Genomic DNA, 15,205 nt, shown 5'->3' on the forward strand with positions numbered 1-15,205 from the left:
CTTTGTTTCGTAATTCAGAAACTACCTGGAGCAAGGCAGTTACTCTGGTTGCTTGCGCACTTAGCAAAAACGTAAATTTTTATTCTTCACACACGTTTGATCATATGAGAAGGTCATTCTTCAACTGTTCCTTCGACTTCGGTACTTTAGTCGCTCCATGCGGGGCTCCATTGGTCGCTCGCGGTCATTGCTTTAGCTACTCAGAGAGGGGGCTCGCGCTGCCCACGTGCTTCCCGCAGTGAACTTGGAAAGCCGGCTTGGTCCTTCACGGTCGAGAAGAGCAGCAAAATGTCGTGGTTATTCGGAATCAAGAGGGACCAGCCTGGCGGCGGTGAGATGCCGGACCTCTCGAGCCTCGGCGTTACAGTTCCAAGCGGCGGCGCGGCCGCGGGCGGCGGCGGCGGTGGCGACGACGATGGAAAGAAGTCGAGGATGGAGGGTTACCACTTTGACTCGAGCGCTCTCGAAAGAGCGGCCAAGGCGGCGCGAGACCTGGAAGCGTCGCGTGAGTATTTAGACGCCTACCTGCAGAGGCGACTAAGTTTTAAGCGCTTCAGTTTTTCCTTGTAATTGGTTTTGCACAGTCTTGCATCATACGGTGGTACCATACAATCATAAACTGCTCGAGTAATTGTACTGTACAATAGAGAGAAATTAATCGCTTAATCTTGCAATCGGTTGAATCGTGTAGACGGACTGATTGCTAGTATTAGCCATGCTACACATGTGCTGGGGGAAAGAAAATTGCTTTCAACTTGCTTTCCCTTGGTTAGTGCACCATGAACCGTATCTTGAAACTGTTGCTGGCAGAAAAGCATATCGATTCCGCTAAGTACTCTTCCTCATGTGAATTAATGGCAGGTTCATGCCATTGTACAAATTCCTCAGTAATATCAGTGTATCCCTTTAGGTCATCCAGCTAATAATGTATTCGTCAGATTTTCCTGCGACTGTTGAAAAAGAAAACGAAAAGATGGGAAGACTTTGCATAACTTTTCTTGTTTCTACGGAATGACATTTTCCCATCTCACATTTTCCTTCTGTTTCTACATGTCAAGGCCATGCAAAGGAGGCGTTGGAATTGTCAAAGATGCAGGAGCACACGCTGCAGCTTGAGCACCAAACCAAGATAAAGGAGTTCGAGGCACACATTGAGCACTCCAAGCTGGATGCCCACAGGGTGCAGCAGGAAGAACGGAGAAAGACGCTGGCTGAGGAAACAAAACAGCACCAACAGGTTAGCAGCCATGTCCAGCAAACTTGTACAAGAAAGCTAAAGCAAACCTCAACCATTCGGCATGCTTTTTAGAGCATAAAGGGCTAATTGTGTATGTTTTGTTGTGAAATCAGCTGTTAGTAAAACTTATATGTGGGTGAAAAATATAAATTCTCCCAATGCTTCTGTGTAATCTGGTGTGAATTTATATTTCTTTCATTCATGTATGTGATTGTGACATTTTCATGTCTTTGTCAGCTTCACATGAGTTAAAAGATGCATTAGGTTTTCTTGTTAAAGAGAAAAATATTGAAATTGCTAATCCTGCTTTATTACAATACAGCGGGCCTTATATCAAGACCAGCTTGCAAGGAAACGCTATGACGACCAGCTGCTCCAGCAGGTAATATTTCAGTAACTATGGCGGCTTCCTTGCTGTGCTTGTGTGCGAGGGCTTAGAGTAAGGAACCTTTTCTTTGCTTCTATGCAGCAACGGGCCAATGAGGAGAACTTGAAGCGGCAAGAGGAGTCTGTCGCCAAGCAAGAAGCCTTAAGAAGATGTGAGTGCTTTTGTTTGGCTCTCTGTATTACTTTTGGATACCAATGTACCAAGGGTTGGATGGTGCGTAAGACTGAATCCCTACATTGGGCTGGATAGTTAAAGGGACACTAAAGAGAAACTGAAGTTGGTCTGTATTGATAGATTACCACTTTCTAACAACAAAGATGCTACCTTAATTTAAACCAGAGTTTTATAAATTTGGAAAGGCCAAAAAATGAAATACAGGTATTGCCATCACGGGATGATTTTGCAATTAAACTGTGGTGCATCAGCACAGTTTTTTGAGCGCGGATGCCAAAGGGCGAGGTTACACTGTCCACTTCAAAATGACGACTGTGAAGTCCTTTTCAGCGTATAATTGAGTTGCGTAAAAATTTTGAAATGTAGTTTTCTGAGAAATATATGCACCTTTTGCTCCCAGACAAGCGTCAGTATAGCCGGAAAGAACCAAAGAACCGATTTTTACTGAGAACAAAAATCGGATGTAGTGTTTCTCAGTCTCCTGTTACTCTTTCAGGCGCACATTATGCTCTACTATTGTGAAAAATGTGAAAATTTGTGCGTGTATATTTTAAACCCCTGTATAACAAAACCAACAATGAATGGCTCAAGAACTTGATGAAATCACTGATGCCACACATTTCCACGCTTAAGTATTGTAGCATTACTGTTTTGTGGAACACATTTATACGCAAATAATTATTTTTCTTATTATCCGGAGCTGTTTCTGCAACAAAAACTCAGCTACGATGCCCTCTAATAAAATATTCCACCATGTCAGAGAAGAAAGAAGTGACAGCACCTGACCACACTTCCTAGACACGCTGTAAAACTTATCAACCTCCAATTATTATTTCTTTTCTTGAAAAAGAGATTCTTCTTTTTATGCACACGAAATAGTGCTACCATTCTGCCTAGCAGGAATTTGAAATTTAGTTAGCACCATGACAATTTTTTCTGGCAGTGCAGTAGAAGCTACACTGCGGAATATAGTCCCCACTTTCAGTGATTTGTTTTCCCTTAAAACATAGCATATTGTCACTATTCATTATTTAAGACATATTTCTAACACAAATACCAACTTTCAGTATTGGAAAATCAAGGAAAAAAACTTATATTTATTACAATGAATTCGCTAGGCACGTCCTGTTACAAGAAGCTTTCGCACATGGTGCCAGCGGCACCAGCAATGCACTGAAGCTGCCGTGGAGAGAGTAGCGCACCGGACAGCCTGGTGCATCGATGTGTAACCGATCTATTTGGTGAAATGACAAAGCTACAGATGCTTCGCCCCTGTGACCTTCCCTTCATTGGCGAGAGAAGAAAAGTTGTCGAGTATAGCCACTTCTAAAAAAAATTTTGAATAGTTGTGGGCGCAACCGTTATACACCGTTCTGCAAAGGGTTAAGATCCAGCATGTTGACTTTTGACTTTATCATGCTGTGCAGGCACACAGGACAACATTAAGGGAAAGACAGCTGGTTTGAAGCTATTTGCACCACAGTGCTGACAGGATTCTTTGTGTGATCGATTTCTGTGATGGACAGAATTGTAGTGCTACTAAGCTTCTTTGGAGCAAATGGGCTGAAAGCTTCTGAACGTGCCTTGCATTCATGAGCTGTTGTGTGAAATCGAGGGTATGCACCTTTAGCACTTACTTGCTGTGCCACTGGGTAATGAAACTGTAATCTATGCAGCCACAATAGAGCACGAGATGGATTTGCGGCACAAAAATGACATGAAGAGGCTGGAGGCCGAGTTACGGGCTAAGGCCAAGATTGACCGTGAGAACCAGGACCTCTACATTGAGCAGATCAAAGTGAAGGCTGCCGAGAACAGAGCCACGGTCCTTGAGTCAATCAAGTAAGCATAAATTTCCTCCTACACGGACAGTGAACTATGCTGCTGGTTTTGCTTTGAGGCCAATTATTTCCAGAGTCAGCCCACTGGTAGAATTGAGAGCCAATTGAATGAGAGCTCTGTATAGGGCTCATAAATAGTTCACATCCCAGGTATGCTTAACGACATTATAGTGCTCATGTAAACTTTGGTTGTTAGCATGCTTAGATGAGGGCATTTGACTTTGGTGACTCTACATCTAGGACATGCGGAAAAAAATAAGCTGTATCCTGTGTAGTTAGTTCTATAATAATGTAGTCTAGAGTTTCACATTTTTTAAGTAGCTTTTAGAAGCCATCTGGTGCTTTTTGTTTTTTAGTTCTAATCGCTCATACGATTCTGAATTAAACACACTGCAGAAATGATAACATGTCTTATAAGGCATGTAATAATACATAATATCCATGGTAAAACAGCGCGGAAAAAACACAAGGACGGAACAAACACGACGACACGAGCGCTGACTTTCAACTCTAGAGTTGAAAGTCAGTGCTCGTGTCGTCGTGTTTGTTCCGTCCTTGTGTTCTTTCCGCGCTGTTTTACCATGCATAACAGTAACCAACTTGCTCAGCTTTCCGTACTTCTAAATACATAATAATTTGGCATGTGGTCATGAAATTTCAGTCTGTCATGTTTTGCCACCCGTTCATGAAAGTTTACCATCATCTTCTGTTTGCGGCCTTTGCAGGACAGCTGGTGTGGTGTTTGGTGAAGGTTTCCGAGCTTTTATCACTGACTGGGATAAAGTCTCTGCTACGGTGAGTTCGTTATCAGCCTCTGTAAATATTGCAAATAATGATGGCAATGTAAAGATTTGATTTGCTTATGCTGCAAGCAAAAGAAAAGTTATTTTCAGTTAGCTCTTGTAACATGTAAGTAGTTGGCAAGAGGTAAATGATTAGAGCATTTCACAGCTTTGAGTGTTAGTTTGTAGTGATCTGTCTTGTAGGACTCACAGCACTTGAAGTAAGCATCATCGAGAATAAGTGCATATGCAGAGCACTAAGAAGCATTGAAACATGCCATCAAGAAATTTCTTTGGCGATGGATGGTGGCGTAGGACATGCTTTTGCAAAGCATGAAGCAATGTAGTGCAATTGACCTACTTTGCTTTATTTCATTGAGCACTTTGGTTTATCATATTTTATAGCATCTTCACCATGTTGGTATAGTGCTAGAACCCTTGTTTTTCAGGATAAAAAAAGTTCAGGTATTTGTTGTTTTTTGATATGAAGCAAATTATGCCAAAATTAAGGCGTTGTTGAAAAGATAGTTTACTAAAAATTTACTTGATGACTGGCATAGCTTACGGGTGCAAATAGCTGCAATCCTGGAAACTAGGACTTATATTAGGTCCTTGCTCAGGAGAATCTCCTTAATAGATTTTCAGATGTTTGTTTGTTTGCCCCCTCTGACTTGCAAGTCCACATGGGGCTTCATCACAGGATGAACTTGAACAGTAGATATTGCTAGATGTGAGACCCAGAACATAAATAATGGCCTTCCTGTTTTTCATGATGCACACAGAGACAGCAGGGGCTACCGAAATGCTGTTGGATATTCATGCTGGCAGCCAAGAAGTTGAAGGAACAATTCCTAATTAAAATAAAGTGTGAAAGCCTGGTTTTTGTAACATGGATATGGAGATGCTTGGAACGCAAATGGATATCCGTCATAAATGAGCAAGAAATGTTTGAATTAAAAAAATAAAGGAGCTAAGAAACACACGTTAGGTACTGTTTTCTTAGTAGAACCAGTCTTCAGAGACTTGGTGCAAGAAGAATATGGTAGCTTTCATAAAAGTTCAGAGGTTATTATTGTTGATTATTGTTTATTCTTTTTATTAACCAAAACAATTACAAGAAACCTTAATTTTGTCCCTGTTGTCCGATTGAGAAATGCTGGGCTATTTTTACCCTGGAAATTCTGAAAAAATCTGAAATGTGAAGGTCACATGCACACCTGCAAGCAGAAGTAAAGAACTCGTTCGCTTCTGTAGTGTAGTTGCCCTGCTGTTTTGCTGTTATGCCTTATTTAATTTCCTGAACTTTCAATATCTTCATGTCTTTAGAACTAACAGTGCGAATAGTCTCCTCATCTGTGTTGCAGTTCAGAAAAAGAGGCGGAGAGAGCCTCTACGTTTGCTTATGTAAAAAGCACCTTTGCAGGCGGGATGCATTCATTTCATTTTTCTACTAATATTCACAACCAGGCTGCAGGTGTCACCTTGCTGGCTCTCGGTGTGTACTCTGCCAAGCTGGGCACGGGCATTGCAGCACGGTACGTCGAAATGCGGCTCGGCAAGCCATCCCTGGTGCGGGACACCTCTCGGCTCACCGTCATGGAAGCCATCAAGCACCCTATCCGCACTGCCCGCCAGCTCACCAGCAAGCCTACTGATGCCCTTAAGGGTGTAGTTCTTGATGTAAGTACACGTTTCTGGCCCCTTCATGTTTCCTACTTTGCTGCTAACCTACCCCTTGGGATTAAAATCTGTCAGCTTTGTGTACCAATCCTCCCTCTTGCATGATGGCACTGCAGATTTCTGCGGCCTCCAGACTCGGCCACGTGAATAGATCGCGGACCTAAAACAAAGCTGCATAGAGGTCACAAAGCAGACAATGCTGTAATTTGAAAATATCGCAATGTTAGTAACTGATTGTAATCCGGACAGACAGAATGGGCCACCGATAGTGCTCGTTAAGGGGACACTGAGGTAAACTCAATCCATTTATTGTTCCGAGTAAAAATTGCTTGTCTGGCTCTTCCTGATTATGTTAACGTTTGTCCAACAGGAGAAAAAGCATTTGTCGCAGAGAAAACAGAATTTAAAAATTTCCCCAGCACTCAATAAAAACTCTCGACGTCGACGTTGACAAGGACTGGCTGCTGTCGTTTTGACATGAATGGCAATGTAGCTTAGCCTCTGGGATCCACACCAACAGTTCGGTGTCGACGTAAGCAGTTTGCTTGCTAAATGAGCCAGTGATAGTGACGCCCGTATTTGTGTTTTCTAGCTTATAAGAGCTCCTTTTTTGGTGATAGTGGTCTCTTTCTTGTTAGAATTCTGTAGTGTGTTGATGCAGGCCAAGCTTGATTTGCTGAAACTTAGCATGCAGATATATCGTAGGATGCTGATTTTGAATATGCCTTAAGATTTGAAATATCTCACCTGGAAGGAAATATATGGCAAGTTAACATATCCTAATTAGGTCATTTTTTATGGGCCTTTATAGTGGATTATCAGTTTTTTTTTTTTTGAATAACCGGACATTTGCAAAGGACCACAGCACATCCTAAAGCTAATAAAATGTCTATAAAGTCGTTTTGTTGATCATAAATAAATAACAAAGTTGGAAAGAAAAAAACGATGTGGCAGTGATTAGCCCGCACTTTGCCTAATTGCTAAGCTATCATGTTTAAAGAAAAAAGGAAGGCTTTAGGATATGCAGTGGACCTTTGGAAATGTCTACATATTCTTAAAAAAGCTTTTTTTAACTGAGAAATTATCATAAAGGCCCATAAGAAATGACTTAATTTAGATGTTATTTTGCCATACATTTCTTTCCAGGTGAGATATTTGAAATCTAAAGCTGTATTAGAAATCAGCATTCTATGACACATCTGTGTACCAAGTTTCAGCAGGTTATGTTGACTAATAAAAAAACAAGTTTTTAAGACCCTCATCCCCCCCCCTTAAAGTGTGGAAAGGAGAAAAAAAATACAATAAGCAGACAGCTTATATCTGAAGCTGCATTATGCTGTCAGAAATGGCCTCAAAATTTTTTGCCACAACTTGGGGATGCCATTTCTTGTTATAAAATTTGGCATGTTTCAATTAAGACCTCTGCATGTATCACTCAGGATGCCTATTTCAGTTATACCCCCCCCCCCCCCCCTTTCTTCTTTTTTTTTTCCAGTTGGTAATTTATGCTTCCATTCTCGGGCTTTAGAAGCATGCAACTATATCACCTTTTATGGAAGAAAAATTACCTGTGCCTTGCATGAATTGGGCATTTGTTTGTTGCTTCGAATTTATGTTGTTTTATTGCAATATATCATGATTAAGTTTTTCGTTGCTGTTTTCGAGTGCCTGCATGGTGTACAGTCCTTACTTTTTCTCCATTTCAGCCCAAGCTGGAGGAACGGCTAAGAGACATTGCCATAGCTACAAGGAACACCAAAAAAAACAAGGGGATGTACAGGAACATTCTCATGTACGGACCCCCAGGCACTGGCAAGACACTGTTTGCCAAGGTGGGCCTTTAGCACCCTTGAATGTTTATGTAGTGTGCTTAAGCTAGGCTTTCTCTCAGCTTTCCTAGTGAATGTCACATGAACTTGCTTTATCTATGCAGGATGATATAGGTAGGTTTTAAAGGGTTTATGTATTGCGCAGTTTTGGAACAATCTACTTTTATCATTGCATATTCATTGGAGCCTTACTTTCTTCAAAGAGGAAAATTTTTAATGGTGTGCAGTGATGCATACATTTTAAGAATGTCATTATGGTAGCACAGTGAGTATTGTTTCAGTGATGTTTATGCAAGCATAACTAATGACCGTAACTAATGCACGTAAGTATTCAACAATCACAGTGCATGGCTTTTACCTCCGTGGCAGTTGTACATGTGCTGAGCTTGTTTATGTATACCTGTTAAGTATGTGCTGCTGCACTTAATATAGTGTTTTCAGAGAAGGCATATGTCTAACGCTGAAGTCTGCTTTATTCTCTTTGTCCTCTGTAGCGCTTGGCTCAGCACTCGGGTATGGAATATGCGCTCATGAGTGGCGGCGACGTTGCCCCTATGGGCCGTGAAGGCGTGTCTGCCGTCCATAAGGTCTTTGACTGGTCCCAAACCAGCAGGCGGGGGTAAGGAAGAGTCCACCTTGCTTGCATCTAGGTGTGTCATTACAGCTTTGCATGATAATAAGGCTCAGTTACAGGCTAGTTGGTTAAATAAGCGCTAAATAAACAACACAAAGGTGGGGCATGATGAAGAGACTTGGACAGGTGCCGACTTACAGCCATTCTTTATTTTTGACAGCTGGAGCAAATACAATGCAGAAGGTGTTGCCAGAAGGTCAAACTTCTGGCAACAAGGGTAACTGTATCTGTTATTCTCATGCCCTGTCCTCGTGCTTTTTTAGTGTGTGTGTGCAGTTTTCATATGCTGAAATGTGTCTAACACTTGTGGTCAGGGCTACTACATAAGTGCATTCCCACACCTGTACTCCCATGGAGGTTCCTGCCTCATTGACGTTCACAACTAGTATTTGGAATCTAGCTTGCAGTGTGCTTACATTTGCCTAGTGCAAGTATGGAAAAAAGAAAAACCATCGAAGAACCCTGGTAAATTCAAACGGAGCAAACAAACCTGATGCAAGATAGATGAAGACAGGACATATGCTATCTGGTTGCCTTTTTCATGTTATGCCATTTTGCTAAGTAATGTAAATCTTCAGGTAATATGCAGGCTACTGAGGAAAAAACATTAATACTGCCTTAAAGATAGTGAGAGTAGTAGCTTAACCCCCTAACAGACATTTGTTTTCAAGGATGGTACTAATATGATCATTTAGTACCCATGCTGCCATCTGTCTAAAAACCAAAAAAATGCTTTCGACGAGCCCTACTCGACAAGACACAACAATGCTAAAAAACACGCGACAAGCTCGTTATGAGCCAGAAATGACAGTCGGCTTATGGCGAGCCTGGCTCGTGCAAGTCTGCTAGGGGTTTAAGAAGCTTCTCATAAAATCAGTGCAACTGGGGGTAGCAGCATAGGATAAATAAATTACTCTTACGTCGTGTTTGTTAAATAGCCGTAGTTGCTGCTCTGATTTAGTTGGTGGCTAGCGTAGCAGGCAATGAAGCAAGTTTGCTTATTTGTAGTTTTCGAGCTTTACGATGCACGTCTTACATGGCGACTGCAGTTGTGAACAGTTTGCACAATTGATGTGTAAATTTATGAATTGGTTGAAGAATGTGCTTGCCCAAACTACCCAAGCTAGTGCCTGTAACAAGATACCCTTTACTTGCAGGAATTTTTGAACTGTTGTCATTGGAATTTTTTTGCGCAGGCTTAAACAAACATTTAATGAAACAAAGTGATTAGGCCAGACCTCTTGTGATCTGTCTGACATTCTTCATGCTTTCTTTGCAGTGTATTGTTGTTCGTTGATGAAGCTGATGCCTTCCTCAGGAAACGTAGCTCAGTAAGCAACTGCAGTGCCATTTTTTCCCTCTCTTCTTTTCATGTCTTCATTGATTGTTATATAATTGTTTATTTTTAATTTTCACCTAGGAAATGATCAGTGAAGACCTTCGGGCCACCCTGAATGCTTTCCTGTATCGTACCGGAGAGCAGTCAAACAAGTGAGTGGACATACTTGTTGGCTGAGAGCCTTTCAACGAGCTTCCCTACGTGCTGGTTTTTGGGCTGGGGCTGTATAGTGGCAGGTGTTCTAATTCTAAGGCAGTTTTCCTTAGCAGTAGTTTCATTCAGAGCACAACAGTGACATAAGATGTGCCACACTGAAGTCAAATCCTCATGCATTGGTCACACGGAAGTCTAGTAACTTATTCTGGCACCAAGTAATCTCTACAGCATTGTGCAATTGGGCAGTTTTTCCTGCAAGTCATTCATATTTTCAAAAGTTTAGAAGAAAATACAGTCAAGCCCTCATAAAGCAGCCCCACTTATATCAAGCAAGCGCTCGATGTGATGTGGTGGTTACAATGCAAGTTGGAGCTGTGACTTTGGGTCTCAAATAGAACAGACATCTGTGGACACGGTACCCAGTTACATAGCGCATGTAGACGCCGCAAACTCACTGTGCGGGCGTGGTCCTCATAAAGGATGCATCGAAACCTGGATGGCAGCCTTTTCATGTGAAAACTGTGAAAGGATGCTGTTTACGTGAATGCAAAGAAATACTAGACAAAAACCAAAATGAATCTCCACTACGCGAGCACAACATTGTTGCTTTTGCATACATTGAAGTCTCCGCTGCGAGGCTTGCCCACTTAGGAAACGATCTCTGGCCTTGAAGAGGAGGGACACGTTCATGGATTGCCAATGTTTTCTGTCTTCACCTTCAAATTTGACAAAAGACATTTTTGGATGGTCATAAGCTTTGATCACTAAATCCTTTGAAGTGAGATTAAATTTTACATGCTGAAAAGGCACACGTGCTTACTTCGTCAAAACTGTGTGCTTGCAAGGTAGGTAGGCAGTTGCGTTACATGGCCACTTGCTTTTGCCATGCCCACTGGGTCACTTCCATCCCATGAAAGCACTTTCTCTTCCACTTCATGTATGCTAAACACGGCGAGTGTCCGAGCTTTTTATTTCACCCAAAATTTGACTTGTGCTAACACTAGGCATGAATGGTGTACGTCTCCTGTGTGTAAAAACTAGCTTCTGCCGTCGCTCCCACACGCATCGTCACCGTGCTCTTCACTGAAACGCTGCTGCTGTCACTGCTGAGCAAAGACAGCACCCTGACAAAAACTGTGTGCCGTAGATGCCAAAATTACAATATCTGTAGGTACAATTTTCACAAATGACTGGCATATGTATTAGTATATTTAATTTTTTTTTTTAACAAGTGCTGTACAAGAATGCATGCCTCAGGTTATCAGCATGTTGTGATGTGCGAGCTGCTTTCATTGCTTTCTAGCTGAGGCAGAAACAGGCAGCGATGTGAAAACATGCCAACTAATGCCAAAACTTCCACGGGCTGATGGTGACTGCTACATATTGCGTAAAGCACACCACGAAACTCCACCTTACGGGAGTCGGACCCGTTAACTCTAGTCCACTTACTGTGAACATTGGAATACAGTACAACTCCGCTGTGATAAACTCGTATATGGTAAAAACTCAGATATAGTGAACTGAAACTGAGGTTTCATTTAGCCTTCCATAGACAATTACATTGTTTTTATTTTATAGTAAAGATGTCTTAATAGACAAATGTTTGTACAGTAAAGAGATACTGGCCATGGCAACATGGTTCCCGTGGAATGATGACTTTTCATCATGCGGGCAGGCTCACAAGGCCAACAGTAGTGTGAAAATGCATATCAAAGGTGTTAAAAACGATGCTTTGGTGTCACCTGTCTCCAGAGCTGCGAGGAGAAGCCAAATTTTTTAAAGAAGACAGGGCCGTGAGGCGAAGCGTGGGGTGCACAGTGGGGGGGGAATAAAGCTGGATATGAATGTGGAAAGAAGGTGGTCTAGTATGCCGAGAAAGGAAAGACAGTAAAAGTGCAGTGAGGAGTAGGGAAGGGTAAGGGTTCAGAGCACTGGGCAGCAGGAAGCATGAAGTAGCAAGAAGTGGAGGCGAGGCCTAGATGATTTTACCGCACTCAATTGTGTCGCGCGTTTCTTAATATTTTTTTTCTCTAAATGACTCTGAGGCCGTGCAAGACGACGGTGTCTTCACGCAAAGCTTTTATTTCTTATGGAGTCAAACTCCCTCTGTAGTAGTAAATTTCATAGAGTGAGGCTTGGCCCAAATCTTGATTTCATTTAGGAACTGTTCCTAACAGTGCATGCTCACATGATTTCACTCTGGCATCATTTGTTTTTCTACTGCCTTTTAAGTGCCTATGTATTACTACACTATTGAATGATGGCATGATTGATCGATGGCATTATTTCCCTGCAGGTTCATGCTGGTCCTGGCAAGTAACACACCTGAGCAGTTTGACTGGGCAGTGAGCGACAGAGTCGATGAGATGGTCGAGTTCCGGCTCCCTGGTCTTGAAGAGCGTGAGCGAATGGTGCGACTGTACTTCGACAAGTTTGTCCTCCAGCCAGCATCTGAGGGCAAGAGGTGAGTGCTGCTATGTCGACAGCACCCGTTGAAACCTACAAAGCAAGTCCAAGCTGGACCTGTCTTGTCTCATTGCAGATTGTAGCGTATATAGTGTAACTGTCTTGCTAAGACATGGAATCTGTTTAAATTTTAAGCCACTAATTGTCACTCACTGCAGCTATGCTTGAAGTTGAAGAGAATAGACTTTCAGGCTAACTGACACGGAAAGATGAGAGACAAAGCTAAGGATCTACACACTGCTGCTGCTGTATATGAAGACCTCAACTTATTAGCTTTCATAACTTTGCGTGATGCCCAACACCGCATAGCGGTCAAACGCCTCATAATGCTTTGTGTTTCATGCTTATGTTGTTTCAAATAAATATTAAATAATAAAGGACACCTTTTGCTGCAAAAATAGTTCTGGAGTTTACCTTATTTACTTGCAAAGGAACCCACTCCTTTCCGGAAAAGTTGAGATCCATTTGGGGGAAGGTAACGTGGGGGGAAAAAACTTCGACAGATTTTGTAACAGTTTAAATTTCTTATCATACGTCTATCTGCCAGTCCACCCGCCCGCCTTGCTTGCGTGTCCTTTAGGTCTGTCTGTCCATCAACAAAAGCGTACAGTCGACAAGTTGCGTCCCTGCGTCACCTTCGTTCGTGTTGCCGATGTTTAGCGTCATTTGCTTAAAAAGGTCTTTGCTGTGTCAGTGTGCGATGCAGCAATTTTGTGATAGTTGACGGCAATAGCCAATCGCAGCGAGATGAAGTGAACATGCTGAACACCGGCCCTGAAGGTTAGGTGTGCGTTTTTTACGCAAGGTTAAAAAAAAACAGTAACTTCTCAACAGTAAAAGTGAGGAGAGGGGTGGGTTCATTATGTGAGTGGGTTCATTGCATGAGTAAATACGGTAAATATCTGTACTGCGAAACAAACCTTTTGAACAGAGTACAAAAAATATTGAAATATTTCTGATCGCATTCAATAAAATGGGACATCTCTGTATTGCTTGGTGGTCAGGTTCACTGAAATATTGTAGTCAATTTCTAAAGTGCCTGTGCACATAACATGCTCTGACGATGTTCATTAATTCTTCACAGGAGGCTCAAGGTGGCCCAGTTTGACTACAGTAAGCTCTGCTCAGAAATAGCACGGATCACAGAAGGACTCTCTGGTCGTGAGATTGCCAAGCTGGGAGTCACATGGCAGGTGAGCTGATCAGTCTGCTTTGCTATGCTCCTTTGTGCATGAGCAGATCGAAAGAAATATTGAAACAAAGCCCAGAAGACATCAAGTGGACTTTCTAAAAAGTAGAGTGCATGCAATTGTGCACCTTTTGACATTTTGGGCAGATAACTTAACAGCCTGCCCACAAGAAGAGAAAAAAAAATAGAGCCGGAACAGAGTCTACAGCTGTGAAATTTGTGCTTTTTCGGCTCACTTTTAGCTCTGTATTTGCTGCGCAGTGTAGTCTGTGACAGTTTTCCTGGATAATTGCATTTCTTTTAACAGGCTGCTGCTTATGCTTCGGATGACGGCGTGCTGACTGAAACTATGATCATGGACCGCGTACACGACGCTGTGAAGCAGAACAGGCAAAAGGTGGCATGGCAGACTGAGGAGGAGCACCGCAAGCGGACACCGGGAGGGTTCAGCACATCAGCAACTCCTTACACTAGTCCATCTGCACTTCCACCAAGTTTTGCAGCATCATCTTAGCACTGTCATTCCATGTATATAATGTTGATAGGCAGTTTTACGAAGAATTGTATAGATTGTAGCATTGCCATCATGATAGCAGGCATACAAATGTAATGTTAGCATCAATTAGTATTTTTGGACATAATGTACCTCCCATGAGCACGAAGTCATTCAGTACTGTGTAAACAGTGTTCGTTTTAAGACATTGTTTACGGGGATTTTTTCATATTTGCTGCATATTGGGCTGGAGCTTTGCTCTGTATTATTGCCTGCTTGTTTTCACCAACATAGAAATGTACAGGAGTAGTCCTTGTACAGTATGTAAGCTGTGAGCAATTGTGTTTTTTATACAGATTGATTAAACGAATTCTCTTTGTGTTGCTGTAGTGTAGACTGATTTATCTGTGGAGCATTACAATGAACAAAGCCCACCAAAACGTATACTGAGAAAAAATTGTGTAGCATCGTAAACCTGCTACTCTACACTCCGTTTCTTTGATGCAAATAGTATGCTGAATAAAACTAATGTTTTTCTACCATCATTGTGGTTGTGTCCTATGCGCACATTTATCAGTGTGGCGTTTTAGACAAGTGCATAGTATGAGGCGCGACACACCTCATGTGTGCTTGTCCGTTCTTTGTCTGTATCATGTGTAAGACAATGCCTTTACAGCTGCGCTCAGCATGTTCTGATGGACCAACTGAGCTGTGTGCTAAGTTACGATTAGCCCTGAATTAAAGCAAGTTCAAAATGCATGGGTGACTGCACTAGGAAGCAGTCCATTGCACAGAGAAATGTTTGTTTAATTATGCTGCCATTTGAACTCATATGGTCTCAAGTGTGGCAAACTATTCCTTACAGAACGTATTCTTGCATTGCCGTAGTGTTGCGTAGCTGCTGAATGGCTAATGAATGGCGTGTGCAATGCTTAAAGCAGTCTGTCTCATTGTGGTCTAGCAGTGTCTCGCACTGTGCTAGCAGCACTGCACTAAG

General features: G+C 42.2%; 1 protein-coding gene across 1 annotated transcript; it reads left to right on the forward strand.

Moving 5' to 3' along the window:
- Window positions 1-12: 12 nt before the first annotated feature.
- On the forward strand, window positions 13-14,753 carry bor (ATPase family AAA domain containing bor). The gene is made up of 14 exons (XM_077653223.1): window positions 13-505; window positions 1,059-1,237; window positions 1,560-1,619; window positions 1,707-1,776; window positions 3,476-3,641; window positions 4,366-4,435; window positions 5,890-6,102; window positions 7,809-7,934; window positions 8,426-8,550; window positions 9,845-9,896; window positions 9,986-10,056; window positions 12,357-12,524; window positions 13,611-13,719; window positions 14,023-14,753. The coding sequence occupies exons 1-14, from the start codon at window positions 289-291 to the stop codon at window positions 14,227-14,229; spliced, it is 1,833 nt and encodes a 610-aa protein (XP_077509349.1). The 5' UTR covers window positions 13-288; the 3' UTR covers window positions 14,230-14,753.
- Window positions 14,754-15,205: the final 452 nt, after the last annotated feature.

This window comes from Amblyomma americanum, chromosome 2, assembly GCF_052857255.1.
Source record: "Amblyomma americanum isolate KBUSLIRL-KWMA chromosome 2, ASM5285725v1, whole genome shotgun sequence".
Classification (NCBI taxonomy): Eukaryota; Metazoa; Arthropoda; class Arachnida; order Ixodida; family Ixodidae; genus Amblyomma; species Amblyomma americanum.

What these genes read in the sequence shown, in the direction of transcription:
- bor (XM_077653223.1), top strand. Translation starts at nt 289, where the DNA reads ATGTCGTGGTTATTCGGAATCAAGAGGGACCAGCCTGGCGGCGGTGAG. An exon ending in ACGGTCCTTGAGTCAATCAA is followed by an intron (nt 3,642 to 4,365) that starts GTAAGCATAAAT and finishes CGGCCTTTGCAG; the next exon opens with GACAGCTGGTGTGGTGTTTG. An exon ending in ACCGGAGAGCAGTCAAACAA is followed by an intron (nt 10,057 to 12,356) that starts GTGAGTGGACAT and finishes ATTTCCCTGCAG; the next exon opens with GTTCATGCTGGTCCTGGCAA.